Raw genomic sequence first — 21,629 nt, 5'->3', positions numbered from 1 at the left:
CCATTCAGTGCGCCGTGCAATTTTGGTTCTATTTTTGCGTGCAACTTGGTTCGATTTTTTCGTTCTATTCCACGGTTCGAGAAAGTGTACGGTACTGCGTGTACTGTGTGTTGCATATTGAGGATCGCATGCAGCTAGCGCAGTGTACGTGTGCGGTACATGCATGCGCGTACGTAGGCCTTCGTAGTGGTAGTGTACGTGTATGAGCGCTAGGCTGTGACCTGTATCTAAACGCCCTGACTGCACAAGCCAGAAAGAGAATCGCAGTGGATCCACATGTAAGTATGGCTATATTTTTCATACATACATAGACTTCTAGGCCTACTTAGACCAAAAAGATCTACTTGGACGTTGTATAAATCAAATAGTGTATGGTCTTTACTCGTGCAATGGAACGAGATTTCGCACTCGGTGAACTCGGCTTCGCCTCGTTGAATAGAGCGCCTCTATCTTTCACCTCGTGCGAAATCTCGTACCATTGCACTCGTGACCATTCACTATTATTGTATACTATTTCGTGTTCTCTCTCTCTCTCTCTCTCTTAATATATATAGATATATATACATATATATATATAACTATATACATATATATATATATATATATATATATATATATATATTGTATTTGTTATGCTTCGTATTTATATATGTTAAAATCCCGCACTGAATTTCCTGTAATTTTTTTATTATTATTGAACGATTAAAATGAATTGAATTGGATTGAAGTGAATTGATTATATCTTCCAGAAACAGTTGGGATTTGTGATTAGCACAACGGAATTTGCATGAAAATTTCCTTGCGTTATACATTCAAGTGCTTGAGGTATTTCTTAGAATGAAGCTCCTGGTTGAAAATTCGATAGTGCAAACATTGGGGATTAAAATTTCTTCTACATCTATGCGCCACTCTTCCTTTTAAATCAATGTAGAGCCTGATTTAATCTGCCGCTAACTAATGGTACTTTTGCTTCTGCTAGAGTGAGTTTTGATGCTTAATTGTTCCTACTTTCCGTGAGACCTAGGTTGTCAATAATGTTGTTTTATATTTTGGGGTGTTATTTTCTGATGTTTGTAATCGATTTAGGTCAGTTTCACATAGGATGACGTTGGGTCTTGGAGTTTGCATTAATTTCGCTAGTATTTCGGGGTGTCATTTTCCGAAATTTAGAATCGATTTATGTGGTTTTCTCATAGGATAGCGTTGTGTCTTGCAGTTTGCGTTGAGTTTGCATTAATTAGTATTTCGGGGTGTCATTTTCCGATATTTGTTATCGATATTACTTGGTTTTCACATAGGATAGACCCTAGGATAGCGTTGTGTAATTAGTAGTTTGCATTGAGTTTGCTTTGGGTTTGCATTAGTTTGCGTCAGTTTGCATCAGGTTGCATTAGTTTGCATTAGTTTGCGTCAATTAGTAGGACCAATTGATAAAACGATTCTTATGTATTTGATAACCACTGTACAAAACGCCGGTACGTCTTTGTTTTGAATAATGAAGTATTTCATGGAGTTCCAGATTTGTGTAACTATTATGACGATAATCCGTAATATTGAGGCTGTTCAGCGTATAGTGAAACAAAGATGATCCCTATAGCTGGTAATATTCAGACGGATTTTGAACGGCAACTGAACTTGTTTCTCGCTACTCGTGAAGGAGGCAATATATGTGATTCAGATGTACAAGGTCTTACACATGGAATAGACAAAATAAACCCGGAGCATATTTTTTAAAGAAAACGGAGTATCAGCACACATATACCCAGGGTCATCCCACGAAACTCTTCAATGTACTTATACCTTGCAAGCTATATGATATCTCAAAAGCATTATCTTTCAGCAAACGAACCTTAAATGTGGGGCCTAAACACGCTTGGAATGGTCTACCAGAGTTTTTAGTCACTGCTTGGCTGTTTAACCATTAAAAAATGATCTGCATTATTTGGGGCTCGTGAACACTTTATTTTCGTCTCAGATCCACCACGCACAACACACTTCTAGTTGTAGAAAACCTTCCGAATCGCAGTTGATTCGACAGGAGACCCACAGAGCTATCTATACCTTTTCTCTCCTACTTTTATACAGATGGTGATGATGGTGATGATGATCCGAGGGACATCGATTTTATTTGTGGTGCCACTTCCGGGTTTCATCACCTGACATGCAAAAACAAAACAAAACAAAACAAAATCTTAACCACATTTTTCTAGTGCAAAAAAAAAAGTTAGGGACCGAGCCCCCTCCCCCCAGTTGCACCGGCCCTGATGTTTACCGTATCTAGACAGTTATTTTGACCCTATTGTTAGAGATGATTCAGAGTGCAACTCTTGATTCAGAGTGCATCGCTTTGTGCGTTCAGACGTAAGTTAACATCACTTTTTGGGGTGATTAGTGAGGTGTTTTAGTGCAAGTATCAAATAAAATCGATGATCGTGCACTCAGCTTAACAATTAATTTGTCCTTTTGACTTGCTGTACTATTATGTTTGTACGTACTGTACGCATATCATATCACATATTGCTGTGTAAATGACTTAATTATTTCATCATCGTGGTTGTGCCTTAATACGGAAATTACTGAAGTTCTCCTTTTTTTTCTTTTTTTTCTTCTTTTTGATATGAATGCTCATTTTGGTCAGTTTCAATCATTTTCAACCTCCGCAATGCTAAAACTCATATTTCCCGGGGAATCTGCAATTCCTGCAGACTTGAACTTACTTTTCGTGTAGGCCTAGGTATCCGCCATGTTACTCTCTCTCTCTCTCTCTCTCTCTCTCTAGGTCCACCCTTTTTCTTTCTTTTTTTTAAAATCTGTAGTACTTATCCGCACGACCGTTAATGTAGACCTATTTTTCCCTGTGTATTTTAATAAGATGTGTCTTGTCCATTTTATGTCTGTTGTGTTACCATTAAAAGGTATTGTTTATTTTGAGAAATATGAAACAAAATTTTCTCTCTCTTCTTTCTTTAAAATACATCGAAACAAACTCGACTGAAAGCTGTAAAATATTATCTTGTATATTTTATAACTAAACCACCAAATCTCACTTTCTTCTTCTTCTTCTTTTCCTTTCTGTTATCATCATCATTATTATTATTATTATTATTATTATCATCATTATTATCATTATCATTACTATTATCATTATTATTATTATTATTATTATTATCATTATTATTATTATTATTATTATTATTATTATCATTATCATTATTATTATTACTATTACTATTACTACTACTACGTGTACTGCATGTACTATTATTATTATTATTGTCATCATTGTCATCATGATTATCGAAACCTTTATTAGTACATGATGTAGTATGCAGTGTACAGTTGAAGTAGTAGAAGTACACGTATTGCTTTACTTGTATTTGCTTTTACACTGTCGACATACATGCACTTTTGTTACACTGCTTTTAGTACAGTCGTATTTTTATTTCCCTCTCCCCCTCTCTCTCTCCCTCGCGTGGTATTTTGGCCAACGTTGAGGGCAGCAAACACCACTAATAAATAGAAGAATGGTATCCTTTTTTATCCACATCTTTGCGCTGTTTATTATTAGATGTTACACTAAATCCAGTTCATACACCACTCCACGACAAAGCTTGTGTAGCAGACAATCTCGCGCGAAAGGTGGATTTTGAAAAGGCAAACTCTCATATGTTTTGCTGATTTTCTGCAACAAAGTCGAGCGCTCTGGTAAGTTTGTATCATGTATCAAACTAGAATTTTTCTAAGATTGTTTGACATTGGTTCTTGGGTTGAAGAGTGAATTATGAGTGTAAATTCTATGTCACTATTATTTTGATCGGTCGTGCTCAAATGCCTCTTGACTGAGCTTACTACATGTACTTGCGTACGGATACTTTGACTTTGTACAGGAGGGATAGGGAGCTCTTGGTAGTATTTTAACCTCGCGCTCGCTACTACTCCAGCGCCAGGCAGGTAGCGTAGCCTTGCTGATCTTTTGAGTTATGGATTTTAACCACATCGGCACCCGCATCAAGTAGTACATCCTAGCTACATTACACCATAGAATATACCGATGCATTGTACTACATTAGGCCTACCTGTATAATACTGTCAATAGATAACAGTTGCTAGACGATAATATTTTTATTTTTACCTATTTAGGCCAGGCCTGAGCTGAGCTGAGGTGAGTCGAGTCTGCCCTGCACTGCACTGACGTGAGGTGTGAGACTGGGAGGTTCTGGGCCCCATTTCATAAAAAGTTGATATGATTGCAACTCTTGCTGGAATGACAATTTGCTGTCATGGTAATGACAATAATCCAGCTGTTGGATTAGCTGTTGCTATTGCCATTGGTAGTTGTCATTCTACTAAAAGTTGCTATCCTAACATCTTTTATGAAATGGGGCCCTGGTAGTGGTTGAAAGTTTGATGAGGTGACTTCAATAGCAGGTGTTGTAATGGCCGAAGTGTCTACTCACCTGGTGCGCTTCCCGTCAGTGGAGAGTGCCTTGCCCGGTCACTGTATCTCGGTATAGGAGACAAACAGTGCGTCGAGGTGGTTTCGTCCAGAATAGCTTCTCTCTCCTGGTTCAAGCTCGGTCTCCGGTCCACGACATCTCACGCTTGCTGGTCTGTGTCGTTCAGACAATACATATACGGGCACATATGTGCACCTGTATGTGTGGATATGAGTGCCCTACCTATATAATCATATGTTATTTCACTACACAGGGGTGAAGTCTTGATGCCTGGTGATTGCATGTTGGTACCGCTCTCTTGAACAGTAGGGGATTGTGGTTTATTTTGTTTAGTCATTGTTCCCATTGTGTTTTTGCCCAGTGGTGCATTTCCTTACCACGGTACACCATAGCCCGACCAGACGCTGTTACTACGCTGTGCTACGTATCTACGTACAGCGACTGGGCTGAGTATAGTTAGGTACACCACTTCTTTGTCACTGATCATTTCTTTTGGCCTGTGCCATGCCACCCAGAAACATTCGGGGTTTGGTTTTGACAAATACCTTTTGAGGTTGGTGACTTGGCTTTAAGGATTTTTTGGCTATAAGTATGAGTGCATTTGTCCTGTTTAGCACTGGTCATCATCATCATTCTGATGGTTTGCTGTGTTCATGTCTTCAAGAGTGAAAAATTCTCTATCTTCTTCCTGGTGTGAAATGAAATCTTCTGGCTTCATAGCATGCAAAGTTTCCAGTCTTTTATTAGCAAAATGAAGCATTATATCCAGAAACGTTTTATCTTGCAGCCTTTTCACTGTACTCAGATATAAACTTGTCAATTAATGAGTTTCATTTCATCTGCAGTGATTGGAGGGTGATGCTTCATACTTTCTTTTCCACACTCTTTCAACTTCCTTAACAATGCCTTGAGTGCCTTGTTTAGAGAAAATTCTTCTGCTATGATGAAGTCGACATTGCAGGAAACCAGAAAGTGGCGCTGCAATGCCAAGCGAATGGAATACATCGACCTTGCTGATTAGTATTCTCCTTTCTTGTTTCTTGCACCCGCATAGACTTGGGACAGTTCATCCAACTCATAGTTCTTGATGTTTTCAAAGTTGGTCTTAAACTGCTGGCAAAAGTCTAAAAAATACAGAGAGCCTGTATTCGATTTGCTTCTTGGTATTTAAACTGTCAGTAAAGTTAATGATCTCCTGCAGTTCCTCCTCCATTATAAGATTAAATCTGGGTTGATGTGTGTTTACAACTATGCTCTCTCCGCGACTAGAGGTAGCCATGTTCGTTTACATTTCACGGTTGACCAATCACCTAAGTTCATTTTGTCCATGCACAAAATTGCATGTAAAATGAAGTGTATGCGTCGTCTGTGGCGATACCCATTTTATATGTATGTGAAAACCTAATTCTCCTTCTTGCAAAGCGAAGATGCCATAAATGGTGGAAAAATTGTACTGTACCTGTAATGTTTGGAATTAATCAAGTGAAGTGGAATGCGATATCATCTCATACACTAAAATATGCACTTCTGCCAGTAACAAATGATTTAGTGTTAAATGTACAAAACATAAGCTTTATTTTGAGAGGAGTGGAGGAATCAAGTACAACATACAGTGTAGGCTTAGACCAGCTTTCAATTTTAATCCCCAAGAAATAATAATATTCATTTAAACATGGACAAGACCAAACACACATCACAAAGACTTAAACAGAAGACACTACAAAGGACAAAACTAGCAAAAGGCAGAACAACTAGGCAAATTAATGTAATGTGTTAATCCTTATACATAATAATAATTTGATAAAAATAATCATATAAAGCAGAAAAAAGTTGTGAAATTGCCAAGTATTGTATATATTTCTAACATGAGTAATGGGTGAAGCAGTTGGCAAGAAATTTAGACAAGATATGAAGATACAAGTACATAAGAATGCAGACAGCAAATTTTTTAATATACACTGTCAGTAATATAAACCGTTTAAATATGGGCTGTGTGCATGTTTTTAAAGGACATGGAAGTAAATGGCACAATTTCCCAAAGAAAAATATTACAATACAAAATATGAGGTAAAATCATAGTATGATGGATAAAGTGTTTCTTTATACCTACACTCTACTCATAAAATGCAGACAAATTGGTGATGAAAGTGGGCGTGCAGTAACTCTGTTATGCATCAAGAAAGTGCATCAATAAAGTGCATGCCTTCTAATAATAAATTGAAATCTAAAACTGCTTGAAATGCTGATCAATGTATTACATCAATGTCACTTCTAAAGTTTGTGTTACATTTACAAGTAATTCTTTTGATGTAAATTTGTGTGAATGAGTAGTTTCATTAGTTTCTTCACATTATTGCCGTAATTGACATCACTGAATGATTTTCCCTCCAATGGCAGCCAACCACCAATGATGCCAGCAACGCGAGGTGGGCAGCGAGACATGGGTGACCGGTCTCCTGCCCAGGAATCTGACTTCACCAATGCAGAGAGCACTCAGTAAGTGACCAACATCTACATGTAGACATTACCTCATCCATTTCCATATCTTCTCACACGTAGACAACAACAAATCTAACCTGGGAAATTCCATGCTTTCCATGACTAGAATTATATTTTCCACAGTAAAACCTTTTATTATTGTGATTTATAATTATAACTTCCAACAATGATATCTCCAGTGGCAATAATCTATCAACTTCTTACCCTGTTAGTTGCACTGTTGCTATAGTTGATAGAATATTTTTGGATTTTTTCAGTATGGCAGTAAACTAAATGTCTTGATTTCCTATTCATCTTGTTTAAGTTTAGAGTGTGAAAACACATGCACTTTGCCCTATTTAACATAGGTTTGTAATATTACTGTGCACTGTGCAGGGTTTTTTTTTCACTGCCAGAAATCACTTTGAGCAAACTTAATGTTGTTTTCTTTATTTTCATTTCTCACCAGCTCTGATGAAGGTGGATTTGTAAGTATCTCTTTTATTTAAAATTCTTTTCTTGAAAAATTCCTTTATCCTTGCCACCTTATGCCAATAACTTTTCCTCAAGTTTTACAGTTGAACTTATGTATCAACAAGGACTGATACAGTAGATACTCTGGATATTTAGTGCTGCAAGGATGCTGTGTTTTAAATAATGATTTTTTTTTTCTTCTTCTGATAGTTTTAACTGTTTACAAAATGGAATATGATGTACAGGAATATGTTCTCCTACTTCATATTATCATTATTGTCATAATGATAATCATGATGATGATAATAGTAATAATAATGATAATGATAATAATAATAACAATAATAATTATAATAATAATAATAATAACAATAATACAGGGTACTTATAATACGCCAATTCCAAATAACCAACATGCTCAAGGCGCAGAAGAAAACGTGAGTTATGAAGTTCAAAAATCATCACACAAACATGCGTATGAAAATGAATGACACAATAATGATGATGAAAAAAACTCAGAGTATTGATAGTATTACTAGTTGTAGTATTTAAACTAGAAGTAGTATGTGCACTATCAGTGGCATGATATTTTTTGTTTTCCTTTTTGCATTCCATGCATATCTACAGTCAGCAGTGTTGATGGTGAAAAGTAATGTTTGTTACACATATGAATATAAGCTTATATTGTTTGAAAGTTATGCACAAAATTTGCAGCCTTATAAATATAAATTTTGCATCTGTAATTATAAAAAAATGCAAATAACTTCAAAACGCTTTTATTCTCTCTATTTTGTAGGCATAATAACTTGTGAATCAAGAATTGTAAGAACCATTCTGTACATGGTTGAATTCATTCTCTAAAACCACTGCAGTAGGTACTGTAGGTATTATTCCTTTTTTTGAGAAAAATATGAAAAAAAGCAGGAAAAAAGGTTATCAATTTTTACGCCTATGAGACGATTATCATTCCTGTTCTGATACAGGTGGCAATATTTTTGCCAGCTGTTGACTTCATGTATATCAGTCGACTTGTGAAATAACACTTTGCAAAATATATGGCATACTGTACAGTACTTATCATCAAATGCTTCATACCTCCCACTCATTTTGAAGTATAATATATGTATATATCTTTAATGTTGAATATCTCTTTCCTGTGTATGACCAGCATGGCAAGAAGGCCAAAAGGTTCAAGGGCCGAGGTCGTGATGATGACTCCGAGACGAGCGCGGAGCCAGTCACCATGTTTGAGATCGTAAGGCATGGCAAGAGTGCTCTGCAGGTAACTGATGTATTTTCTGTACCATCTGATTAATTAAATGCCTTTTGGGATATCTTGCTTTGTTTATCTAGTGTTATGTTTATCCTGGTAATAATCATTAGCCATATATCATATTTTCAGTACTCACTCTTCTTCTTGTTGGATTTTAGTGATTCCAGTAGGATGATTTCAGGGGCAGATTTCTACAAAAGCTTGTAGGAGAATGTTAAAATTCTGTTCAGTTTTTGTCCACAAATATGGAAATACTTCAATCCTGTGTTGGTGAAGAGTGTATTATCTGCGTGGTATGGTGAGTGATGTTCCAAAGGTACTTTGGATGTATAATGTGTATTATGGAAATAAGAAGTGGACAAAATTAAATTCAGCATAAACAGGCATAAAGAAAGTGTACTGATTGACTGTTGGCTAGTGTGTCGTTAGTTACGGATTGTTAAAAACAAATGGTAGTATGCATTGTATGTGTGTTTATTTGATTGACACATAGTATAAATGCAATGTATGACCTCTTCATCATGTCCATGCTGCTATTCCAGACCGTTGTGGACGACTGGATTGAGTCATACAAGAACAACCGCGAGGAGGCCCTTCTGGACCTCATCAACTTCTTCATCCACAGTTCGGGATGCAAGGGAACCGTTACCGCGGAGATGATGACCACAATGGAGCACAGTGACATCATCAGGAGGATGACTGAGGAATTTGATGAGGTCAGCATCCACTGAATATTCATGTCCAGAATCATAGGTTGCCATAAAAGTCATCGTAGAAATAATGTGGTTTCTGGTATTGTAATGGTATATCTGTGCTGCTCATGTCCTAATCAGATACCAGTTTACAGTGTTTCACATTGCTTCGCTCTGTGCAATATATTGGTCATCTGCCATGCCATCATTAAACTGACCCAAACTGAACACTCAGTGATGGAAAATTGTCAACTTTGTGTGAAAGATATTACTACTAGAAACACATTACGGTGCTAAGGTGTACATGTATGTAATTGCATTGCACTGGAAGTGTATGAACTAAACTAGCAAAAGTTCAAAGGGAAAGTGGATGTAAGAATTTGCAGATTAATTCACCCACTGAAGATAAAATGTTCTTGCATAATTATTGATTATTAACAATTCAGTATTTGTTACATGCATGCTCACATTTCATTTCTTTCCTTTTCTTTTCTGTTCTGCTTCAGGAAAGTGGAGACTACCCTCTCATCATCTCAGGCCAGTCTTACAAGAAGTTCCGCAGCAGTTTCTGTGACTTCATCAGTGTGCTGGTCAGGCAGTGCCAGTACAGCATCCTGTATGACCAATACATGGCGGACAGCATTATCTCACTCCTGACCGGACTTAGCGACTCTCAGGTCCGGGCCTTCAGACACACCAGTTCCCTGGCAGGTTGGTTTACGTCAAAAGATTGTAGCTATGTAGGAGAGATAGAGGATCGAAGGGTTAAGGGACACACTAATTATGTGTGTGTGTGTTGTGTGTGTGTGTGTGGGGGGGGGGGGGGGTGGGTGTGTGGACATGTAGTTTCTTGGTAGAGCAGTTTTGTACTATAAGGATTAGAGTCCTGAAGAGGGGATTGAATGAGTTTTCAGCATTAGGTGGTTGAATGAAGTAGTATGTGGTGAAAAAGTACACACCAGCTCTTCTGGACATTGGTGTGCATTAGAAGCATAAAAAAAGTCATGTGTAGTGAGTTTGTCTACAGTATATACTATCTTGGAACTATGACTGCGCCCTCTTGTGTGAGACATGAGGGTGACATGGTGTATGAAAATGCTGTGTTTTACACATTCTGTTGATGTTAATGGGAGTTTACTGGCCTTTTTCTTCTCCTTGTCCCTTCCTCCTCATTCTCCTTCTTCTTCTCAATAGCCATGAAGCTAATGACTGCTCTTGTAAACGTGGCGCTGAACCTGAGTGTGAACCTCGACAACACGCAGCGGCAGCACGACGCCGAGCGGGCCAAGCAGTCCTCTAAGCGGGCCAGCGAGCGCATTGAATTCCTCATGGCCAAGAGACAGGAGATCATGGAAAACACGGAGGAGATACAGCAGATGATGAATAACATCTTCAAGGGCATCTTTGTGCATAGATACAGGTAATTTTAACACGTAGGAAGATTTTACTGCCTCCACCCGATAGGATGCAGGAGGCATGTTTTCAGGTCGTTTCTCTGTCTGTCCTTCCTAGATCTCATTATCACAATTTGCCAGAGAGAGAAAAAAAAAAACATTCATGAGATATTCTTGGTGCTTGGACCCATGTAAGTTTAGTGTTGCTGCATTGATCAGACTTTTGGCAAAATCCCTCATGGTCAAAAGTTACTGTACTTTGATTTTCAACTGTCATTTTCCACCAGTATTATTTCAGCTAGGATTGTGCACTAGTGATCTTGTAAAAGATACTACCAACACTCACTTGCCTGTCAGGACTAGATAAAAGGTGAAGAATCAATGTCAAAGGTCACATAGATTTGACTTTTAAATGCCAATTTCTTGCCATAAATTCCAATAGTCACTTGTTCCAATATTGATGTTATTTTGTGGAATGGAGCAATGGATTGGAAATACTTCCCAATTGCAAAGACGCCAATGAACTGTACCTAAGTGTAAATAATTGGCCATATACTTGAGGCAGACATACTGATTGTATTTAATGTGGAGACACCCAAGTTGACTGCATGTGGCAGTCAAATTGCTGTAATTTTGATGAAGCTTTGATAAAAAGGAATCATCACATAAAGATATGAGAAGGCACTATAATGTCAAGTTGTTCCAAAGAGTGGTTTTGTTGTTGATGTTGCTTTTATAAACTTACTATCAAATGTCATACTGTAAATGCACAAATTTTCATGTATTTTTGGCTCCTTCTGGATAGCGCAAGTTTTAAAACCTGTGAAAATATCTTCACAGTTTTCTCTGCATAACTTGAATGGGTTGACAATTATGCAGTGCGAATTTAGGAACCTGCGAATATGTTTTTGAGTGGCTGAGCGCGAAAAATCAATCGCGCGAAAATATTGACATATACAGTACATGTATGTATGTCTTGGGCATGATCTCAAAGAAATCCTGCTCAGTTATTCAGTTATTGTGATCGTTTTGTATTAATGAAAGTGTTCTGTAATGTAGAATGATCAACTAAAGATCCAATATCGTGTCTTCAATACCGTTTACAGGGACACCCAACCAGAGATCAGAGCTATTTGCATGGGAGAGATTGGAGTCTGGATGAAGAGCTACAGTGAGATGTTTCTCAGTGACAGCTATCTTAAGTATGTGGGGTGGACCCTGCACGACAAGGTATACTCTTTTCAGTGATTGTAATTTTATCAGCTAGATGTCAGATGAGAGTGTTTTGGGGACTATTAATAATCTAAGGTTTTGAAATGAATGGCAAGATACATAGTGTAGGTACTGCAAACCTGGAGAATAGATAAGACATGCAGTTGAGTGTGTGATTTGCAATTATATGTTGGATGTTATATACTGTTATAGAGTGTGAAGCTGTATGACAATGGACATATTTGTCATATCTCTTCACCTAATTGGAGACATTATGTCCATGTACATGACTGTAGGGTGTTGTTTGTGTTCATTGTACCTGTCATTGAGATGTGTTATTGTGATTTGAAATGTGTTAGTATTGTCATGATTATTTTAGTACAATAAAATGCCAATGGAAATAAATTTCTATGTTTGGCATGGACCGATAAAGATGAATGAATGAATGCTAGTCCTCTTTGATACACCCTCTAAGAATGCCCACCAAAATAAGTATATCAAAAGCATAAGAAAGCGAGTCCTTCAAAATTGCAGAATTGTGTTTAACTTATGGCCTGATATATCAGAGAGAATATTTAAAAATCAGAAGTTTTTTGTGCGCATGAAACTTCCACGAAATTTCGCGCAGAGCCAAGATTTGCAAAAATAAAATACATGTGAAAGTTTTTATCTGCACAATGCGTTGAATGCCAATTCATCACAGTTTCACGCTACGGAAAAAGGCTGTAAGCTCCAATTCACAAAAATTTCATGCTGCAAACATTTCTTGTTTTACAATGTTATAACATTTATTTCATCTATGTCTCTCAAAGGTCGGTGATGTTCGAAACAAGTGTCTTGTGGCACTCCATGCCCTCTACGGCAACCCAGAACTGGTCCCCAAACTGGAACTGTTTACGAATCGATTCAAGGATCGCGTCGTCACCATGACGCTTGACAAGGAAACAGATGTGGCCGTGAATGCCATCAAAGTCGTCACACTCATATTGAAGTGAGTTCTGTTACACTAGTTTGTATGTATCCCCACAAAAGTAGCCTTCCACTAAGTCAGATGCATAACTGTAGCAACAGGCGCTCAAGCTGCCATCAAGACATTTGACATTTTACTGTTAATGCTAATAGAGATTAAAGGCAAGTTTTAGCTTTTGACCATGAACAATCCATGCATTTTTTCAATTGCTAGCATCAAGTCATTGTGCATATATATTGATTTATATTCATCACATGAATCCATAAAAAATTTTACCTGACTTGCCTTGCATAGTCATTTACAGTACGAGTTATGCTTTTTGTTGATATTGCCAACATTTGCCACTTAACCCTATTTTAACTGGGCTATTTGAGACCAAGTTTTTACTGGGGGGGGGGGGGGGGGGGGGTCAATTTGACCCCCCCCCCCCTTCAGATCTCGGCCGCCGATCGTGCGATCGCCGCGAAATTTTGCCTAAAGATAGAACCGGATGTCAACTACAAGATTACATGGTCATACAATAGAAAAATACTGCCTTTCTATTTTTAATAAATTAATTATGCAAATTTATGCATGAAATCATATTTTCACCTATAACTCCATTAAAAAAAACTGAAGGATTGCTAAATTTTTGTGTCAGAATTCCTCAAGACACATCAAACAATTTTCTTGTAAAAAAATAGCACAATCAAGATCAATTTCTTTTGTTTTTATTGTTTTGTTAATTTCTTATGTATTTTATTGTTTTTTCGACCTTTTGTTTTCTATTGTTTTTTTGCCAAAATTTGTTGCAGGCACTTTTTCAGGCTTATCTACACAAGAATTGATTGATTTCGATGGTTAAAAGTTGAAATAATCTAATTTGTATCAATTTAACCAAAAAACACAATTTGCATTGGATTTGCACATGATACCATGAATTTGAGCTGTTTCTGGGTTGACATGCATATGCAAAACATTACGTAACTTCAGAACGGTGTACCCGGACGTCGCAAATTTGGTCTCAAAATATGCGGGAGACTTCAATGAAAAAAGTCATGAAACGATGCGGCAAAATTTTTGCGCATTGCGGAATTGTGGCGCGAAACGTCGAGGGGGGGGGAGTCAATTTGACCCCCCCCCCCAGTTAAAATAGGGTTAATGCAGACAGTGGTCCAGTTTTCAAGTTTTCCTCTCATGTAACTGGTTTTTATAGTCAGGTTTTGAATAGATTCTTTTTCTCCTTAGTAATTAATTTTGACATCATAGAATAGGCTGTACTTCTGATTTTTGTTAAATCTTACCATTTAAATTTGAAAAAATCTAAATGAGTGACCTTTGACGTTCTGCACAGGTACAATGAGGACATACTGTCTGCGGAGGACTGTGAGAATGTCTACCAGCTGGTGTACTCTTCCAGCAGGGCTGTGGCCCAGGCGGCAGGGGAGTTCCTCAATGAGCGCCTCTTCAAGAGGGAGGACCTGGAGAGCGGGAAGGTGAAGAGGACTAAGAGGAGGAACATCAACGCCCCCCTCATCAAAGACCTCGTCCAGTTTTTCATCGAAAGTGAGGTAGGACAGGGATGCTGGTATCATCGTAATATCCTATTCATTTTCTATTATGCTACTATATGTCTTCTTGGATCTACAATTGTAAATTTTTCTTGTGATCTCTGTATGTCATTTCTTCTTTGAATACTTTGTCTCAAATGGACCAGGAGCAGTTGAATTTGAAAGTGGCTCTACGACACATAATTATTCCTGCATTGATTAAATAGCTTAACCATAACACACCATAGGGCGGTGAGTTAGCTCAGTTGATAGTGCGTCTGCCTCCGACCCAAGTGACCTGGTTCGATACCCAAGTCTGGACTGAAGCAATGTTAAGTGTAATCATACTGTCCCCACTAACAGTAGGCGAAACACTCTGTCCCTTGGAGAGAGTCACAACTCGTGCACGTGAAAGATCCCACTTCATTTATTCATCGCAAAGAGCAGGGTGTTAAACGCGGTGAAGTGGTCCTGCCTTATATCCAACTGGACCCCATGGAAGACCAGCTTAGTGTAGCTGAATATTAGGCTATCCATCCATCTTCTCAGATGGAAAATGAACAAACAAGCAAAACAAACAAGGAGGTTGAAGTGGCTCTCAAACACAAATCATCTTTGTAATAGATATCTTAATCTAAACATAACATAGAAGGTTTATATTGACAGTGGCTCTCAGATGCAGATTGATCCAAATGCAATACCGACAGTATTATTTTCTGGTCTGCCATGCATTTTCATACTAAACATACGTATCTCATACTCACATGTGTCTGATATTTTTTTTTTTTAGCATACATGATATGGAGGATATTTATGTGTTTTGCTAGAATAATCCTCAAAGTGAAGGACATGTTTGGCATTTTTTTTTTAACTCATCTTTATGTTTTTCATTTATTGAAGATCTGATCATATGAAAGGATGGATTTTTAAATATTTAAAATTAGTGTGGTCATGTTCATGATAAAGATGATACAAAAATGATATGAAATGTGAGTAAAATATTCCTTCTGATATGTGTTTTTAATTGATAATTGACTAAGAATGAGATTGAGTTCGCAATTCGTCAAATACTGCTGCCGTATGATACCACTGCAGTTGCTACCAGTTGACTAGCGTATTATCAAAAATCCTAGTCTTTCACAGTAAATACGGCTGAACTTGAAATTGTGTGCACAAATTTGGCAGATTTTTTAAAGTTTCACCGACAAGTCATTCACAATATATAAAGTCCTTGATTTTCAGAGATTTTGCACCAAAAATGCATGAAAAAGGAAGTAAATAGTATGCCAGCCCACATCAGTATATTGGAGAGATCCGGAATAAAAGTGATGGCCACATAACCGAGGTGGGACTGAATAGTGACATATGCCATGTCCTTTTTTGTGTGTATGTGTGTAGCTCCATGAACATGCTGCCTACCTTGTGGACTCCCTATGGGACATCAATGAGATGATCCGAGACTGGGACTGCATGACGGAGCTCTTACTGGAAGACCCAGGGAGAGGGGAGGAAGGTAAGCATTTCAACACTGTGCAGTAATCATAAACATGATGGGCAACCCTAATTGAACATCAAAGGTAAAGACATTCACAAAACAGAAGTTGCAAAAAATGTATATTATGTAATTTCATAGCCATACTTGAAGAAGAAGAAGAATGACAACAGTCATCTTTCATTTCACCTTTAAATGTTTATTTACTGAAAGAAATAGTACTGCTTGCCTTGAGTTTCACAATCATCTGATTTCCTTCCCTAAGCATTACAATAACATAGCTTGGATAAAAAAGAAGGAAATTAATGACGTAGGTTCAGAGGTGTGTTTACATTTATAGAGGGAATTCTTTTTAAGGAATTGTTATGCTGTATCATGTGCATGACCATTTGATGCTTGACCATTTGTGTTTTCAAAGCCTTTGATGACCGCCAGGAGACAGCGTTGATTGAGATCATGGTCAGCGCTGTGAGGCAAGCAGCCCTTGGACATCCTCCGATTGGGAGAGGGTCTGCCAAGAAGGTGGGAAACTTTGGCAGCTCTCTGCCTTTATTTATTTCCTCACTGTTTTTTATTTTTTTCTGTGTTTGTCAATATCTTCCATTTTTATACTACTTTAAAAGTGGATATTTTTGCGCTACTAATTTTTCGCACTCAGCCGGGTAAGAAGGGTTTCGTGTGTTTCTAATTCTGCAGAATCCAGATAACTGCTGGAACATATGGCAAGCCAAAGTATTCACTTGCTTTTATTTTCGCGCTAGTTTTGGGTTGTGCGAAATGCATGAAAATTTCCACACTGCAAAAATTTCCACTTTTACACTATTCATTTGCAAAAATTGCATAGAACTGTGTATAGCTTCACTTGGTCATCTGTGTCTACATTGATGTGGATGATGTAATTATTAAGGTATCATTACTTTGTAATTGATGTAATTTTGATTTTACATGCAGTGAATTTATTCATGTTTCTCTATTGACAGCCGGGTTTTGGAAAACCAAGACGTTGAAATTTGATCAGAAAAATTTATGCGTGTGCTTGCATGAAGCTGTATGTCTACAGATACAGTATTATTCTAACATACTCATAAACCACATGGATGAATTGAAACCACATCTTCTCTCAGTCCAGCTTGAGCTCAGATTTAGCCAGACCTAGACCTTAGCCCAAACCACACTCAGACAGAGGCATTCATCGTACTGACTAAGCCTGACCTAATTCAGACTTTGCATCACCCAGACAAAGATCATAACCTATACCACACCCAGGTAGAGGCATTGGTATCTGTGAATAAACTTAAGTCCATATCAAGCCCAACCCAGACCAAGACCACACCCAGACTTTGGCACTCATGTCGGTAGTTTGGCCAGACCCAGATGTGGCCTGGCCCAGACCAAAACCCAGACTATACACAGACAAAAGCATTACATTTGGTGAAGCCTGATCAGAGCCCAGACTAAGTATCAATGTAACCCAATCTAGATGTCATTATGAATGGGGTGCGAGTGACTCAATTCCTGAATGTGATTTTCTCAGTGTTCATAACTTTCTGCCACAGAATTTCCCCGTGAGACAAGGCAATATCGTGTGTGTTACTTTGTTTTTGTAGTCACTTCTAACCAGCAAAGAGAAGAAGGTGGTACAGGAGGACAAAATGAAGCTCACAGAACATTTCATCACCAAGCTCCCAGAACTACTTGCCAAGGTATGACTGCTGCAAGAAGCAAAACGGTGGATATATCACTGAGACTTGCCTCAGAGTACATATAATGGAAGAAATGGTTTATGATCATTTCCATATGGGTGAGATCACCATACATGTAATGAAATAAATGGTTTATGATCATTTCCATATGGGTGAGATCACCCTCAACGTTTATGCCATTTGTAGCAATCTGTCAACTTGAGTGGGTTCTTCTTTGAATTTGTAACAAGATTGTTTATGGAATATAGCTTTAATAAAACTTCTTTTCTAATGTTGTATGCAGTTTGATGACATTTGCCATGGCAGTAGAAGGCAAGCTGTTAAGTCATCACCCCATCTAATTTGTGTGGTAGTTTCTACTAATATCATTGTTTCCACTTTATATTCTGAAACTTTTGAATCTAAGGTCAGATTTTGATGAAACCTCAATTACTTTTTGTTTGATTTTATTACTTAGTAGCCATTTTTAATATGATGTTGAAATCACTGTAAGGTCTTTACACTATCCTCTCTTAGAGCTCTTTTTATTTGCCATATTCCCACATCTCCCTGCATGCAGTTCAACACCGACTGGGACAAGGTGGCTAATCTCCTAGAGATCCCCCAGCACTTTGACGTCGAGATCTACACCACCAGCCGGCTGGACAAGCACCTGGACTCTCTGCTCCGCCAGATGAGGGACATTGTGGAGAAGCACACAGAGTCAGAGGTGAGACTACACTGGGCGGGTCAGTCTTGGCCATACAGCAGGACCTAAACTCTCCTTCAAAATGGGGGCACAGCTAATATGTGTTTCAACATTGTGCTCAGAAACTGAAAAATGTATGCCATCAGAGTAAAAAAAACAAACATAAAACAAAACCATTCACAAACCCGATGATAATCTGAATACCAGGGTAAGCTTTCGTATCCTACACATATTGAGTTTAACAAGTGATTGTTATCACACCCCTGCAGCATTAGGAGTGGCAAATGTAGTGTTATTTTGTACCATTCAATTCAATCTATTGATATGTACATGTAGTTACTTCTTGCCACCACAATAAGCTTTAATAACCCAAGAAACTCCAAGAAATTTGATATATGTATGCAGCACCATCAGACAGATAAGTTTTAAGGTACTGAAATCCTTGCATCTGATTGGCTGAGGGCAGATTTGTAAATGAAAATCAGTTGCCAAACACTTTTGATAAAACAACCCCCCCCCCCCCCCCAGGTGCTGGACGCCTGTGCCAAGACTTATGAGTGTCTGCTAGGGGAGCAGTTCAGCACAACGCCCAGGGTGGAGGTGGCGAGGAGTACGCTCCTTGACAGTGTGGCAGAGAAGCTCAAGAGGAGCATTGATGCATACCTCATGGTGAGTGTGGCAGTTTTTTATTAGTTTTATTCCATTTTGTGTTCCATTTACCAATTGACATGAAGTGTTGAAGCTCTGTACCTTCAAGTCAGTGCACTATTTTGAAGAGGTGGGCAGTTGAAGGTCGATTAAAGCTGAAACTAAATTTCTGTATACATTGTCGTGAAAAAAAAAAACCTTCTGCACTTTGCATAATTCAGAGTTTGTGTAGTTAAATGTGAATAAATATGAATTATGTAGTTTGATTTTTTTAGAAAACTGTTTCTACCATAAGTATCTAGCTTTTGTTCTTTCTTTGTGCATTTCGGGTGTTATTAGCCAATATAACAACATGCAAAAATATTAACTCAAATCCCAATATGAATGTAATGTGCACACATATCTTTCTCTGTTTTTTACTGTACTTCGCAATCGCAGATGTAACCACTTCCAAAATTCTCAAAAATTCTCTATTTGCAAAAATTTGACTGGCTAAATATATGGTGTATGCAGTATATCTTTATAGTAAGTATCGATAGTAAGATTGTCTGTGAAATGTTAAGCATTTGTAAGTTGATACTCCCTGTCATGATTTCTGCCTCCATTTTCTCTCACAAACTTACTCCATAACTCATGACTGCATTTCATCCCTTTTCTCCACCTACAGTCACAGAATCCAACAGAAGATGAGATTTATGCTCTCTCATCAAGTATCAGAAGAATTACCTCCTTTTACAGGTATTTGACTATTTTTTTTTTCTCACACTGCATGATAACATGATATGAAAAAAATATTCTGGAAAACATGTGATTCAAAAAAAAGTTTTATTTTACTGATAGAAGGGCAATTCACAATGAGAAGTAGTAAGAAAACGTTATGTTGTTTCATTTATGATTTTGTAAGGATATCCATTATGTGCAGCAAGGAAGTTGGTAACATACCTTTTGTATTCACTTTACATGACTGAATTAGCTGGGCATTTCTTCTGTTTATATCAGCCCTGTCGATGTGAGGACATGTGTATAGACACTATATGTCTGATATGCATGATTATTATTTAGCAGAGCGCCCTATCTCTGCAAGCTATGATATACTGTATGTGTCATATGCAAGTGATATTATATAATACACTCATAGTTCCAGTCAGTGTGTGTGTCATGCACATTCAAAGTTTGAATACAACAAGTCTTTGGAAATGATAGGTTTGATGTCTTCTCCAGTTGATGTAGGCTTTGGCATATTTCAGGTGTACTGTAAAAGTGGATATTTTCGTGTGAGTAATTTTTTTTGCACTCGGTTGGGTAAAATGAATTTTGCATGTTCTTACTTCCACGGAATCAGGACATTGATTACTGGAACATATGGCATGCAAAAATACTTGAGGGCATATATTTTTACGGGAGCTTGTGGTTGCGCGAAATGTGCAAAAATTTCCACACTACGAAAATTTCCACTCGTACAGTAATCAAAGATAACAATCTTGCTGGTTTGTGTGATCTTCAAATTGACAAGATTTATTCATTCTTTTTTTTTTTCTTGTTCCTTTTGTCCTGTTTTGCCTCTCCATAGCTGCCACGACTTGACACCATGGGAGTTGTATGACTCCCTGTTCAGTCTGGTCAAGCGATGCAGTGACCGTGGGACAGCCCCAGACCAGATCTTCACCCACGCCATTGCCTGTTGCCACTATGGCATCATGTGGAACATGTCCAAACTGGACAACCTGAATCCAGAAATGGTGAGAAGGATGTTCCCTTACCCCTTCTCCCATCATCCCCCCCAACCATCCTTCTTGTGTTACTATGACAACCTAATGCTTTAAATGTAGCGTTACCTGCTATGCACTACATATGAATTTGTATTTTTTTCTTCTCCCTTCCCTTTTTTTTTCTTTTTAAAACGTATATCTTTCAGCAGAGCATAAACTGAAAAGGTTGGCATGTATTGTTAGGAGCTCATGGTTTGAATAATTATGTGTCATCACGTCCTTGTATGTGAAATTCTCATTCCTCATGTCTTTCTCTCACCCTCCCATCTCATCTTTTCCTCACAATATTGCCTATCTCCATCTATCTGTTCATTTGTCTATCTATTTATCTATTTATCCACCCATCAATCTATATAACTTTATATCTATCCATCTGTATATCTATTCATCTGTCTCTCTATCTATCTATCAACCTACCAATCGATCTATGTACTTATCTATTAAGCTCCATCTATTAATCTGTCTATCTCTCTCTGTATATTATCTTTTCGTTCAATATATATCATTCAAACTCTTTTCTCTCCCACACCTTCTGGTGAGCAGTCTGACATGAGGAAGATCAGGAAACAGTGCAGCGAGCTGATCAAGACCTGTTCCTCCCTCCTCATCGACGGCAGCGAGCAGATCCGGGAGGACGCCTTCACCACCATCTGCGACCTGATGGTGGTCTTCAGCCGCCAGCTGGCCATACAGAGCGCCCTCACGCCGCTGGTCTACGAGGCCAACCTCAACCTGCAGACGCAGCTGTCGGACTTTGTGCAGGAGCATGTCTTCGTGGAAGAAGATGATGAAGGTGAGAGAGAAGAACAGAGTTCCCTAGCACGAAATCCACCTCAAAATCAAAGTTTTG

The 21,629-nt window shown here is 38.1% G+C and overlaps 1 protein-coding gene across 1 annotated transcript in view; it reads left to right on the top strand.

The window, feature by feature from the left end:
- The first annotated feature begins 3,627 nt into the window (after window positions 1-3,627).
- The window catches only part of LOC139722121 (cohesin subunit SA-1-like), a 37,965-nt gene continuing 19,963 nt past the window's right edge, over window positions 3,628-21,629 (top strand). The window contains exons 1-18 of the mRNA XM_071633441.1: window positions 3,628-3,705; window positions 6,855-6,953; window positions 7,405-7,423; window positions 8,578-8,691; window positions 9,225-9,398; window positions 9,881-10,085; window positions 10,569-10,794; window positions 11,875-11,998; window positions 12,793-12,971; window positions 14,284-14,500; window positions 15,878-15,992; window positions 16,390-16,493; window positions 17,579-17,674; window positions 18,234-18,383; window positions 18,891-19,031; window positions 19,678-19,748; window positions 20,581-20,749; window positions 21,323-21,572. Of these exons, the coding sequence (XP_071489542.1) occupies window positions 6,865-6,953; window positions 7,405-7,423; window positions 8,578-8,691; window positions 9,225-9,398; window positions 9,881-10,085; window positions 10,569-10,794; window positions 11,875-11,998; window positions 12,793-12,971; window positions 14,284-14,500; window positions 15,878-15,992; window positions 16,390-16,493; window positions 17,579-17,674; window positions 18,234-18,383; window positions 18,891-19,031; window positions 19,678-19,748; window positions 20,581-20,749; window positions 21,323-21,572 (2,443 nt within the window). The 5' untranslated portion in view covers window positions 3,628-3,705; window positions 6,855-6,864. The remainder of the gene's footprint in view (window positions 3,706-6,854; window positions 6,954-7,404; window positions 7,424-8,577; window positions 8,692-9,224; window positions 9,399-9,880; window positions 10,086-10,568; window positions 10,795-11,874; window positions 11,999-12,792; window positions 12,972-14,283; window positions 14,501-15,877; window positions 15,993-16,389; window positions 16,494-17,578; window positions 17,675-18,233; window positions 18,384-18,890; window positions 19,032-19,677; window positions 19,749-20,580; window positions 20,750-21,322; window positions 21,573-21,629) is intronic.

Source organism: Diadema antillarum, unplaced genomic scaffold (assembly GCF_040938485.1).
Source record: "Diadema antillarum isolate AM-2024a unplaced genomic scaffold, OU_Dant_1.0 scf00000157, whole genome shotgun sequence".
Classification (NCBI taxonomy): Eukaryota; Metazoa; Echinodermata; class Echinoidea; order Diadematoida; family Diadematidae; genus Diadema; species Diadema antillarum.
Note: the sequence above shows the minus strand (reverse complement) of the source record. Positions and strands in the feature narration are given on the sequence as shown.